A 13,255-nucleotide genomic window follows, 5' to 3' on the forward strand; every position below is an offset into this window, starting at 1 on the left:
GGGCTCCACCGACCAAAGGCTTAGCGACTAATAAAACATGGTTGCTATAAAACACTTTCCGCGACCAACTAATGGTGGGTATAGGTTATAGTCAAGTAAAATTGGACTAATTTTATTATGTTCTATTGTGACCAAATAATGGTAGCTGTTTCAGTGAATTAGGGACCATAAATTTGATTGGTTAGTAAAGGTAGTGCAGAAAAAGAACAAAAAATTTTCCGCCTATGATACACACTCTAGCAACCACTGAATGGTCTCTGAATCCCAGTCTTCTGCAACCACTCATATCCTGGTTGCTAAAACATTTGGTGCAATTTTATCCCGCTCTTTTTCTTTTGGTCTTTGCATGTTTTAGCAACCGAAGGTGATATCCTGGTCACTAAAACATTTGTCGCAATTTTATCCCCGCTCCTTTTCTTTTGGTCTTTGCATGTTTTAGCGACCGAAAGCGATGGTTGCTAAATATTACACCATAACAGCAACCATGGAATGGTCCCTGATACTAGTGTTCTGCAACCACTCATAGCTTGGTCGCTAAAATAGTTGGCACAATTTTATCCCGCTTTTTTTCATTGGTTCTGGCATTTGGTAGCGACTAATAATGATGGTTGCAAAATATTGCACCCCTCCAATGACCAATGAATGGTCCCCAATCCCAGTCGTCCGCAACCACTCCTATCTTGGTAGCTAAAATAATTGGCACAATTTTATCCCACTTTTTTCATTGGTTTTGAAATGGTCGTTGAGCCCAAATCACTTCAAGCACTAATGTTGTAGTCATTAAAACATTTGACACAATTTAATCTCGCTTTTTTCATTGGTTTTGAAATGGTAGCTAAGCCCAGATCTCTTCAACCACCGATGTGGCGATGCTCTAGCCTATAAGCTAGCAGGCCCACGTAGTGGAACCTTTTTCTATTCGAAATAGTTTTAATAAATATTTTGAATGATTCCTTGTAAGTTGAATCTTTGGTACTAGCTGGTCTAAAACAGATTACGTATGCAAAAGTTACGCAAATTTCTTCGAACGTCGACCATCCAACCGTTCCATATATGCAACTGCCTATTCCTCCACGCGAACCTCATTACCAATACTAATTGTTGCTTTGTGGTGAATCTTATAGGGTTGGTTTTATAGGTCACAACCCATTGACCCCTGATAAGTGTGTTTTTGCACATTTATTTAGGTCACAAACATAACTTAATTATGAGTAAAATGATTAAATTGTGACTTAATTTCGTTACATTTGTGAATAGTAGGGAACACCGATGAACATGGTGAAATTCAAGAGAAAAGACGCAAAAAAGGACTAAAATGATGCAAAGTAAAAGTTCAGGGACCAAAGTGTAATTATCCAAAAGATGGTCCAAAGGACAAATCAAGGAAGTGAATGAGCTAAGTACCAATTTGATGATATTATGAGATGATGGGAATAAAAAAAACAAGCAAAAAGGACCAAAATGAATCAAACTGTAAATTCGGGGACCAAGTTGAAAATAATCCATAGATGAGACGGGAAATGAAATGAAGATTCAAGAGTGTTAGAGGCCAATCGAATGAGGAAAGGAGTCAAGAGGTGAAATATGATCGAAATATTATCAAATATCAACTTTCAGGCGAAAAAGCTATGCTCGTGATTTTTAGTCTCTACTTGAGATCCATTTTTGGCATAGTAAATATCAGAATTTGAGGAAGCCTATTTCTATCAAAAGTGTAGATCTTTGAGTTTTCTTCCCAATTCATTTTGAATCACTTCAATCGAAGATCATAAGAAAACGTTATGACCAAAATATTAAAAGCTGTCTGGCGAAAAGAATCGCATAATTATGCTGTCGCATAGAAGCCTCCCGAGAATTTTTTCTCAAATTTTTTTACTCTATGTGACAACATAGAAATGTACTATGCGGTCGCATAGAACAATTTCGGGCCGATTCTGTAGTTTCTTTATACGACTGAAACTCTTTTGGTAACCTAATTTTCACGCGATATAAATACCAAAAGACGTCCAGAAAGAGGAGAAGGTATTGAAGGGGGGAATTTACACAATTTTGGAGGATTTGGAGAGGAAGAACAAGGCAAAAACAAGGCCATCCGCTTCAAGATTCAAGATTTCACTTCAAGAATTAATTGGGTGATGTTCTTCCTTGATTTTAATTATTGTTTTTCTTTATTTCCCATTATGTTAGGCTAGATTTTCATGTGTGCTAGGATTTGCGATGAACATTATATTATGAACCCTTAATCTTGAATTTTATTAATTTGACGTTAAAACATGTTTTTAATTATTGAATGATTGGGATGGATTTTATTTTCTCTACAATTATGTGCGCAATAGTTGTATGAGCTTTGTGGCTTGTTTTAGCCTCGAGAGATGGAAAATAAGTTAGACATTATGTTACTTGTCGTAAAGTTCGATTGGGGATAGAAATATACCGCTATGCTTTACGTGATCTTTAAGTATTCATAAATTTTTAATGCATTTTTATATGTTCGCATCTATCATAGAAATATAGTCGGATCGCATGTGAAAAAATGTTTAATTCTATTCGAGAGAGATTGTTAAACAAATTAGGAATATTGATCTTCATAATTGAATCGTGTTATCAATTTTATAAAATTCGGATTAAAGGGGATTGATATAAGGGGATTTGGGATCCTAGTACGCATTTCGTTATCACATTTTTATAAAACTTGCATTTAGTTATAATCACGCATTTAATCTAGTTAATTTAGGCTTCATATTTATAAGTATGTTATTAAATCATAATTTAGTTGTGAAAATATCAAGAATTTCTATTATTTCAGTTAAGGCGACGATAGGTAAAATTGAACTAATCAATCTCTGTGGGACGATAGTCGGACTCATTTAATCCACTTTACTGCTTGTTAACGAACCTTATACTTACGGTGGGTTTTGAATCGAAACAAATAATTTCGTGAACAAGTTTTTGGCGCTGTTGCCGAGAATTGAGTTTAGTTTAATTTTATTTATCGAGGCGCTAATTCGAACTTCAATTTTAATTTTTCTAGTATAATTTTGTTTTTATTTCTATTTTAGGTTATTATCCTTTATTTGTGTTTTAGTTATTTAATTTGTTTGAATCTCAGTGCTCGTACTGGTTTTGTTTCTCAGATTTGCATGCCACGATCGACTAGAGGAGAATTGATTCCAGCTGATCCTGAAATCGAGCGTACCTTTCATCGACTACAAAGAGATCACCGAGAAGCACAAGTACAAATGGTTAATGAACTAAACAATCCCATTATTCAAGCTAATGAAGGATAGGCACTGGACAAAGGAAATGAGATTCTGGGAGATTTCTTGGCTCCTCAAGTAATTCAAAGTCAATCCAGTATAGTGTATCCACCGTTTGGACAACCAAATTTCCAGTTGAAGACCAATGTGATACAGCTATTTCAAAATGGACACCAGTTTTATGACAAGCCGAGGAGAATCCACATACACACATATCTCGATTTTTGGATATGTGTCAACATTTCAGATACCAAGGGATTTCGGACGACGCTATTAGGCTAAGGCTGTTTCCACATATGCTACGAGACAGAGCACTTGAATGGTTGGATTCACTTTAACGAGTTGGCACACAAATTCTGCACAAAATTTTTCTCTCCAACCAAGATAGCGAAGTTGAGACATAACATATCAGTATTCAATCAAGAAGAAATCGAATCATTTGACGAACCTTGGAACAGATTCAAAAACATGCTCTAGAAGTGCCCTCAATATGGGTTTGATAGAAAGACCCAAATCCGATTCTTCTACACAGGGTTACATCCATACCACAAGAGCATGGTGGATTCAGCATCAGATGACTCAATATCCACACGAACAGTTGATGGGGCATTGGAATTATTTGAGAGAATGGCTACCACATCAGCCATGTGGTCTTCTGAGAGGGTGATTCCAAGGACAACTCCAGACGTCTACGAGGTGGATACTTATTCAACAATATCTACAAAAATCGACTCTCTGTATCACAAGGTGGAAAGCATATCACAAGCAGCACAAACTAAGAAGAGCAATTGTGAGGAATGTGGAGTTGAGCATAAAACATCGGAATGCCCAATACTCATGCAAGGAATTGAGCAAGTAGAGTATGCACAGTGGGGACAACGCCAACAACACAATCAATATGGAGAAACTTTCAATCCTAATTGGATGAAGCATCCCAACTTCTCTTGGAGCAACCAGAATCAAAATAGGCCATGGGAACAATTTCAACAATAAGAGAAGAGGCCTCATTTGGAAGATGTGATAGGAAAATTCATGGAGAAAGCTGAAGCTACACTTCAAAATCAAAATGCAGCAATCAAAAATTTGGAAACTCAGATGGGATAGTTGGCCATAGCATTGACTGGCAGAACGCCACGTAACTTGCCGAGTAACACAGAAATCAATCCTAAAGAGCAAGCCAAGGCCATAACAACTCGAAGTAGAGTACAATTGCCTGAAATCCATGTCAAGAGACCGGGTGTGATTGGAGAGACATCTTTCCCTACTGAAGAAGAGACTGTTGTAAAGGAATCAACTCCAAAGGAAAATTCAGACAAGTCACAGGATAGGGCCAAAGTCACAATCAACCCATACGAGCCTTCGATTCCCTTTCCACAGCGGTTGAAGAAGCAAAAATTGGAGCAACAGTACAAAAAATTCCTAGAAGTCTTCAAAAAGCTCCATATCAACATCCCACTAGCCGATGCACTATTCCAGATGCCTAGCTACGCGAAGTTTCTCAAAGATATTATATCAAACAAACGCAAGCTGGAAGACCATGAGACAGTAATGCTTACGGAGGAATGCAGTACCAGAATCCAAAAAAAGCTCCCACCAAAATTGAAAGATCCAGGGAGTTTCACTGTCCCTTGCACAATTGGTGATTTTTATTTTGATAAAGCATTGTGTGATCTCGGTACGAGTATTAACTTGATGCCACTCTCTATTTTCAGGAAACTAGGATTGGGAGAGCCTAAGGCAACCACAGTAACTCTACAGCTAGCTGATCGATCACTTACACATCCACGAGGGATTATTGAAGATGTATTGGTCAAAGTGGATAAACTCATATTCCTAGCAGACTTCTTGATTTTGAATATGGAAGAAGACAAGGACGTGCCTATTATATTGGGATGACCATTTTTAGCTACTGCAAGAGCCTTCATAGATGTGCAGTAAGGACAATTAACTCTGAAGTTGGGGGAGGAACATGTCTCTTTTAATGTTTTCATGACAATGAAATACCCAACGAGCCTGAAAGTTGTTTCCAGATTGAAGTGCTTGACATAGGAATCCCCTATAATTTTGAGTTGAAGAAACAGCCAAACATTCATGAGGCCTGTATAGTACACTCTCCATCCGTTCTTATCGATTCAAAGGAGATTAAGGCATTCAATGTGGGATTTCATACGGATGAGGAAAGAATGACAAATCACTTGGAGAAAGACAGGGATGAAATTAGGAGGATAACCGCAGTGCGAAATAAGACCATATTGAGCAAACTATGCAGGACCTCCCAAGCCATATTTAAAGTGCCATAAAATACCTGTGCCAAAAGTCGAGCTATCAACTATAAAAATAGCGCTAATTGGGAGGCAACCCAACGTCTCTACCCTTTATTTATTTCATTTTGCATTAGTCTTGGAGTTTTTCAAAATTTCAACATTTTTATTAGTTTAGGTCATCGTTCATCCACGCATGTCAATAAATAGCCTAAGCACAATCTACACGAGTCCCAATGCATTGACCATGGGTCATAAGGTTGACGTCCTGTTTTAGTCAGTCATGGGTCAAATTGAACAAAGTGCATGATTAGAGCTAAATTTTGTTGGTGATTCACATTTTTGTGATACAAACTTTATATTGAGATATAATTTATGCATCTTACACACCAACAGTGTACACATGCACCTTGAAATAAGTTTGGCGGAATGATGCGTCACATAGATTCCTTCATGCACACCCAAATGTATCAATTATCACCATAAGATATAATACACATACTTTGCACTTTTGTAGGATGTCGTCAAAATGACCTCAACATGAAAAGAAAAAGTCGGCTCCACATATGGCATTGTAGGTCCCTATTTTCGATCACAACCACCATTTTGATCAGGGGAGTATTGTTTTACCCCATTTTGATTTTTCTTCTTCATTTTGTCCTTAAAATTATGTCTTTATTCTTTTGTTAATCTTACATTGAGGACAATATATTAACTAAGTTTGGGGGGTGACATACATTGAAATCTTTACCTGCATTCATCAGTATCTGTATTCCATTATTGCATAATGTATGCATGATGAGCGTTAAAAAAAATTTCATGCATGCTTGTGTGTGCTTGATAACCTTGCTAGCTATGATGTTATTATTGGACTTGTTTAAACTGCAAAACTTTGGATCTGGTGTTAATTAGACTAAATGATACTTGTTAATGCAACACTTGACATTATCTATGCACGCTATTCATGCTTGACATGTTAGTTGAATGACTGAATTTTGATCATAAAGTAGGAAAAGAATGATAACCCTCTATTGAATTAACTCGTAAACTACCTTAAGACAGTTTGGTGATGGTTGAGCTATTATAGGGGAGCATTGAGACGAGCGGGGGCTCCGTGCATGAATTTTATTATGTGGATTGCCTAGATCAGTGAGATGAATATTAGGTGAAAATCTTAAATTAGGGGTTGGTTTTGGAAACTAAATGTCTAGAATAATAAGGGCATAAAATAAATTTGTGAGAACAAGACACTTTTTTTCATGCCTTTATGACTCGAGCAAGTAAGCCTGTAAGGATATTTCAAAATCTGGAGCCCTAAAGTCAACTGGCCTGGGAGTCACCGGCCTAAAGCTCGCTAAAAGAGTCATATAGAAAGCAAGAGGGAAAAAGGTTAATAAAAAGTCATCCGATTAAGTCTTTATAACTCGAGTGAATAAGTTTGCAAGGGTTTAAAACCTGATGCCCTAAAGCCAATTGGTTTGGGAGTCATTGGCCTAAAGTTCGCTAAAGGGGTCATATAGAAAGCAAATGAGAAGATGATATATTAAAAAAAAAATTTGGAAAGTGAGAAAAATAAAAGAGAGACAATAACATGAAGAAAAGCCCTTAGACATTTGGTTGAGGAAACTATACCTTTGAGACTAGGCAAGTAATCTATTTTAATCTTGAGTGTCGAAGCAATCACACTTGGGAGAGCCTTCACTTGTTGAAACGTAAACTTGTGATAGTGAGATTAACCCAAACTACGAGAGGATGAGGACTGCACCTATGTAAATTCCTAATCTTAAAACACAACATCGGGATAATTGGGTGAAAAGAATTAATTTGGGGGATTGTGTATCTCTCGAGCGAGTAAGGATACGTTTGACCACTTGGGGTCGGGACTCAAATTCATCATGAACCTAATATGTTGGCATGAATTCACACACACGTCAAGTACGCATTTAACAGGTAAAGGTTGATGTCATTTTTGCACTGATAAATTTTCATAAAATCAAATACTTAGTCCAATCCTGAGCCACAGTAGGGTATTAAGTCTTGTTTGTTCAGAATTAAGTCACTATCTTGTTTGAGGACAAATAATAGTTCAAGTTTGGGGGGTTTGATAAGTGTGTTTTTGCACACTTATCTAGGTCACAAACATGACTTAATTACGAGCAAAATGATTGAATTGTGACTTAATTTTGTTACATTTGTGAATTGTAGGGAACATCGATAAACATGATGAAATTCAGGAGAAAAGACGCGAAAAAGGACTAAAATGACTCAAAGTAAAAGTTTAGGGACCAAAGTGCAATTATCCAAAAGATGGTCTGAAGGACAAATCAAGGAAGTGAATGAGCTAAGTACCAATTTGGTGATATTATGAGATGATGGAAATAAAAGAAACAAGCAAAAAGGACCAAAATGAATCAAACTGTAAGTTCGGTGACCAAGTTGAAAATAATCCATAGATGAGACGGGAAATGGAATGAAGATTCAAGAGTGTTAGAGGTCAATTGGATGAGGAAAGGAGTCAAGAGGTGAAATATGATCGAAGTATTATCAAGTATCAACTTTCAGTTGAAAAAGCTATGCTCGTGATTTTTAGTCTCTATTTGAGATCCATTTTTGGCATAGTAAACATCCGAATTTGAGGAAGCCTATTTCTATCAAAAGTGTAGATCTTTGAGTTTTCTTCCCAATTCACTTTGAATCACTTCAATCGAAGATCAGGAGAAAATATTATGACCAAAATACTAAAAACTGTCCGGCAGAAAGAATCGCATAACTATGCGGTCGCATAGAAGCCTCCCGAGAATTTTTTCTCAAATTTTTTTACTCTATGCGACAGCATAGAAATGCACTATGCGGTTGCATAGAACAATTTCGGGCTAATTCTGTAGTTTCCTTATATGACTGAAACTCTTTTGGTAACCTAATTTCACGCAATATAAATACCAAAAGACGTCCAGAAAGAGGAGAATGTATTGAAGGGGGGAATATACACAATTTTAGAGGATTTGGAGAGGAAGAACAAGGCAAAAACAAGGTAATCCACTTCAAGATTCAAGATTTCACTTCAAGAATCAATTGGGTGATGTTCTTCCTTGGTTTTAGTTATTGTTTTTCTTTATTTCCCATTATGTTAGGTTAGATTTTCATGTGCTAGGATTTGCGATGAACCTTATATTATGAACCCTTAATCTTAAATTTTATTAATTTGACGCTAAAACATGTTTTTAATTATTGAATGACTGGCATGGATTTTATTTTCTCTACAATTATGTGCGCAATAGTTGTACGAGCTTTGTGGCTTATTTTACCCTCGAGAGATGGAAAATAAGTTAGACATTATGTTACTTGTCGTAAAGTTCGATAGGGGATAGAAATATACCGCAATGCTTTACGTGATCTTTAAGTATTCATAAATCTTTAATGCATTTTTATATGTTCGCATCTGTCATAGAAATATAGTCGGATCGCATGTGAAAATAAGTTTAATTCTACTCGAGAGAGATTTTTAAACAAATTAGGAATATTGGTATTCATAATTGAATCGTGTTGTCAATTTTATAAAATTCGAATTAAAGGGGATCGATATAAGGGGATTCGGGATCCTAGTACGCATTTCGTTATCACATTTTTATAAAACTTGCATTTAGTTATAATCACGCATTTAATCTAGTTAATTTAGGCTTTATATTTATAAGTATGTTATTAAATCATAATTTAGTTAGCGAAAATATCAAGAATTTCTATTGTTTCGGTTAAGGCGACGATAGGTAAAATTGAACAAATCAATCTCTGTGGGACGATATTCGGACTCATTTAATCCGCTTTACTACTTGTTAACGAACCGTACACTTACGGTGGGTTTCGAATTGAAACAAATAATTTCGTGAACAACCCCGACCACTCTATGCAAGATATCTACTCAACCAAATTACATTTATTAATGAAAATGGACCGGATCACAATACAATAAAAGCAATATTTTGCAACCTACAAAATTTACATTCCCTAATATTTCTAATTAATTCTAAATAAATAGAATTAAAAATTGAAAAAAATTAATTCCAAAATTAATCAACTCAATAAAATACCAATACAAAGCTATACTCTCCTTGCATATTTATTTCATATTTGAATTAATTCAACTATACATTTCATCATTTATAATTTTAATTTGGAGATTAAAATATATAGAGAATTGATTTTTAATTCCAAATTTATAATTTTAATCTCCATTAAATATAGCCCTAAAAACATAGCCCAATTACAATTGATTTTCAAAATAACTAAATCTATTAACTTTCCATGTAAAAGGTAGATGAAAGTCCATAACCCACGTCCATAGTTCAACCCTTCTCCACGTCTTCTTCTTCGAGCCGTTACCGCTGCCATTGCATCTCAGCAATCCACAAATACCTGGTCCAGTGTTCGACACAAGCCCCTGCCACTGCATCTCAGGTATCACTGCTTCTCTAAATACATATACTCAGCTTCTTTCACTCGTTGTTTTTCAATATGATTACTGGTTCCCTCTATACATATAGTAGACAATATCTTAGCCCTATTTCTTGCTTGTGTATTTATAATTTTTCATTCGAAATATTCGGTATCACTAGTTGTTTTACATTCCGGTATCACTCGTTGTTTTACATTGATTGTAAATTTTGAATGAGGCTGGAAGATTATCTGTTTCTATCTTTTTACTGGTGGTTTATCCAAGTAATATAGTTGGGTAAGTATCATCTGCAGATTAATTTGGGGGTTCTTTTTTTTAAGTCTTTTGTGATAATTAAATTTGGTGTTATTTAGATCCAATTAACCCCACAAGGCTTGTTCTGTATTTTCAATTATCATTTTTAGTTTTAAGTGCTGCAATGGAATTGCTTCATTACTGAAAAATTAGATCTTGATATTATTCCCTCTAGTATGTATTTGTTTCTTTTAATTTTTTTTGCTCCCACCAAGGTGGGGGTGAGGAGTAGGGTGTTTGATGTGTGGCCAATTGTGAGTGATCACTTGACTTTTTGTTATTAACTTTTATATTTGATTTCATGAACAATCTAATTTGCTTTCTAACTCAGTATGGAGATTTTTGCATGTCTGTTGACTTCTTAGTGATGAATTTGTGATTTAAAGATTTGATTGTAATATTTAATGGAAGCTGAGGGATGATAAAGCTCGGGTTGTGAGGCTTGAGAAAATTTCAATGTTGGAACATATTGAGATTGGAGATCATAGTGAGCAAGTTTTTGTCAGGCTGAATTCAATTTATATAATAGTAATTAGAATTTTTTATACTACGACGAAATATTGAAATCTTGACAATGTGTTAAGCTTGTATGGGTTTATTATATATATAAGATCATCACAAAGGAGTATGAAATGAGACAAAACCCAATGAAGCATGTCCATTAATCAGTTTTGGGTTGTGCCGAAAAGGAAAAATATAGAAATGATTTTACAATTTTACCAGTTGTATGAAAATGGATATAACCGTTCTTATTAGTTGTTGCTTTTGTTCAAGGACTATTATAGAATTTCACGTCTAGCATATTTAACAACATGTTCTTTGGGAATGCAAATATTGTTAACTTAAGCTTTTGATTTTATGTTGTGATGCTGAATGTGTAAACAACGACTCAATTTTTCTTTTTTTAAATCGTTTGTGATAATTAAATTTGGTGTTATTTAGATCCAATTAACCCCATAGGACTTGTTCTGTTTTTTCACTTATCATTTTTAATTTTAATTGCTGCAATGGAATTGCTCCATTACTGAAAAATTAGATCTTGATATTACTCCCTCCTAGATATATAAGTTTCTTTTATTTTTTATTTTTTTCTCTCCCACCAAGGTCCACAGAGCTTAGTTATGGTAGTTTCTCAATTACTAGATTACAAAGCCACACAAGTCATTGCAATTCAAGAAGAGAAAAATATCAGAAAATGGCACCATGATATGATTGTATGCAGAATTTATTCGAAGTTTAATTCTACATTTCATATGGAGATATTGGAATTTAAGAGTGTGAAGTGAAAGTACAGAAAACCTCTAACCAATTCCAAAAGAAAATGAAAATCAATAGTGAAACATCATAGTAGTAGATTACTTTAAGAACCAATTCTTTAATATATTTTCACCGAATTTATACTTTATCTTCTTTTACTTTGAGTATTGGTGTCAACATAGAAAAAAAAAAACCATTTCTTTTCGCAATTCATTTGTTATCTTCCTTCTTCCCCTTTTCCCTACTAGTAATGTAGGGATTTAAGTGTATGAAAAATACCCTTATATGCATTTAACCATCTTCAGTAACACTTAAATGTAATTTTCTCTTTTTGTTAATTTATGTTTATCTTGTTCTAATTTCTCTTTTTGTTAATTTATTTATTTCAGTTAAGTAAATTCTGGTATCAACATGGATAAAGTTCGGATATGGTGTCAAGATAAGTTGTCAAATGAATACACTAATGGGATAAAATCATTCATCGAACTGGCAAAAAATCATCTTGGCAATGATAACCAGACTCGTTGTCCTTGTCGGCACTGTCGTATTGTATACATTCAAAATATTGATGTGGTTGAACGGCATTTATGGGTGAAAGGATTTTCTCAAAATTATCAAAATTGGATTTTTCATAGAGAACCAATGATAGTGAGTACTGTTGATAATCATTCAAAAGGTGTCCAAGATGATGTGGAAGATGAGGAAGATGATGATATAATGGCAGCATTGCAAGATGCTGCGGGGGGAATGTATATTAATGTTACTGGAGATGATTTTCCCGAAGAACAAAATACATCTAAAGAAGATTTTCAGATCTACTTCAGCAAGCTGAAAAAGAGTTATACCCAGGTTGTACCAAATTTTCTGTACTGACATTTATAGTGAAGTTAAGGTGTTAAATCGTTGGAGTAACAAGTCATTTGACATGTTACTTCAATTACTGAGGGAAGCATTTCCAGAAGGAACTAAGATTGGAAAATCACTATATGAGGTAAGACGTACGTCACGAGAACTTGGTTTAGGATATGAGTCAATTGATGCGTGTAAATGGGACTGTGCACTGTTTTTGAAGTGGAATAAAGATTTGGATAAATGTCCTAACTGTACTGAACCACGTTACAAATTTGAAAATGCTAAGGGTAAACGTACTCCTCATAAGATCTTACGGTATTTTCCTATCACTCCAAGATTATAGCGACTGTTTAAGTCTCGACATATTGCTGCTGATATGAGATGGCATAAAGAGAAACGTCCTAACAAAGAAGGTGTGTTAAAGCATTCAACTGATGGAGAAGCATGGAAGCACTTTGATGAAAAGTTTCCAACATTCTCTGCAGAACCTCAAAACGTTCGTTTAGGTCTTGCGACTGATGGATTTAACCATTTTGGTAACATGAGCAATGGATATAGTATGTGGCTAGTGATATTGGTTTCATATAATATGCCATCATGGATGTGTATGAAGGAAAACATTTTCATGATGTCGTTATTGATACCTGGTCCACAGGCACCCGGAAAGGATATTGATATATATCTAAGACCTTTAATTGATGAGTTAAAATATTTGTGGGATAGAGGTGTCATGACTTACGATGTGTCAAAAAATGAAAATTTTAGAATGCATGCAGCAGTGTTGTGGACGATACATGACTTTCCAGCATATGGGATAGTATGCAGATGGAGTACAAAGGGCTATAAAGCATGTCCTATATGTAGAGAAGACATATCGTCATAAC

At 35.1% G+C, this 13,255-nt stretch overlaps 2 protein-coding genes across 2 annotated transcripts; both read left to right on the plus strand.

Annotated features, from left to right (window-relative positions):
• Positions 1 to 3,902: 3,902 nt before the first annotated feature.
• On the plus strand, positions 3,903 to 5,153 carry LOC111382772. The gene is made up of 4 exons (XM_023006808.1): positions 3,903 to 4,117; positions 4,385 to 4,592; positions 4,734 to 4,824; positions 4,918 to 5,153. Exons 1-4 carry the CDS (start codon positions 3,903 to 3,905, stop codon positions 5,151 to 5,153), a joined length of 750 nt encoding a protein of 249 aa, XP_022862576.1.
• Positions 5,154 to 11,930: 6,777 nt separating this feature from the next.
• LOC111382773 lies at positions 11,931 to 13,254 on the plus strand. The gene is made up of 4 exons (XM_023006809.1): positions 11,931 to 12,368; positions 12,412 to 12,510; positions 12,592 to 12,686; positions 12,753 to 13,254. Exons 1-4 carry the CDS (start codon positions 11,931 to 11,933, stop codon positions 13,252 to 13,254), a joined length of 1,134 nt encoding a protein of 377 aa, XP_022862577.1.
• The last annotated feature ends 1 nt before the right edge of the window (position 13,255 follows it).

The sequence above is a fragment of the Olea europaea genome, unplaced genomic scaffold (assembly GCF_002742605.1).
Source record: "Olea europaea var. sylvestris unplaced genomic scaffold, O_europaea_v1 scaffold256, whole genome shotgun sequence".
Taxonomy (NCBI): domain Eukaryota; kingdom Viridiplantae; phylum Streptophyta; class Magnoliopsida; order Lamiales; family Oleaceae; genus Olea; species Olea europaea.

Coding starts and splice junctions, on each gene's coding strand:
- LOC111382772 (XM_023006808.1), top strand. CDS start 3,903: ATGTGGTCTTCTGAGAGGGTGATTCCAAGGACAACTCCAGACGTCTAC. Junction 4,593..4,733: donor AGTCACAGGATAGGGCCAAA/GTCACAATCAAC, acceptor GCACTATTCCAG/ATGCCTAGCTACGCGAAGTT. Junction 4,825..4,917: donor AATGCTTACGGAGGAATGCA/GTACCAGAATCC, acceptor ATTTTGATAAAG/CATTGTGTGATCTCGGTACG.
- LOC111382773 (XM_023006809.1), top strand. CDS start 11,931: ATGGATAAAGTTCGGATATGGTGTCAAGATAAGTTGTCAAATGAATAC. Junction 12,511..12,591: donor TTGGAAAATCACTATATGAG/GTAAGACGTACG, acceptor CTGTTTTTGAAG/TGGAATAAAGATTTGGATAA. Junction 12,687..12,752: donor ACTCCTCATAAGATCTTACG/GTATTTTCCTAT, acceptor TGCTGATATGAG/ATGGCATAAAGAGAAACGTC.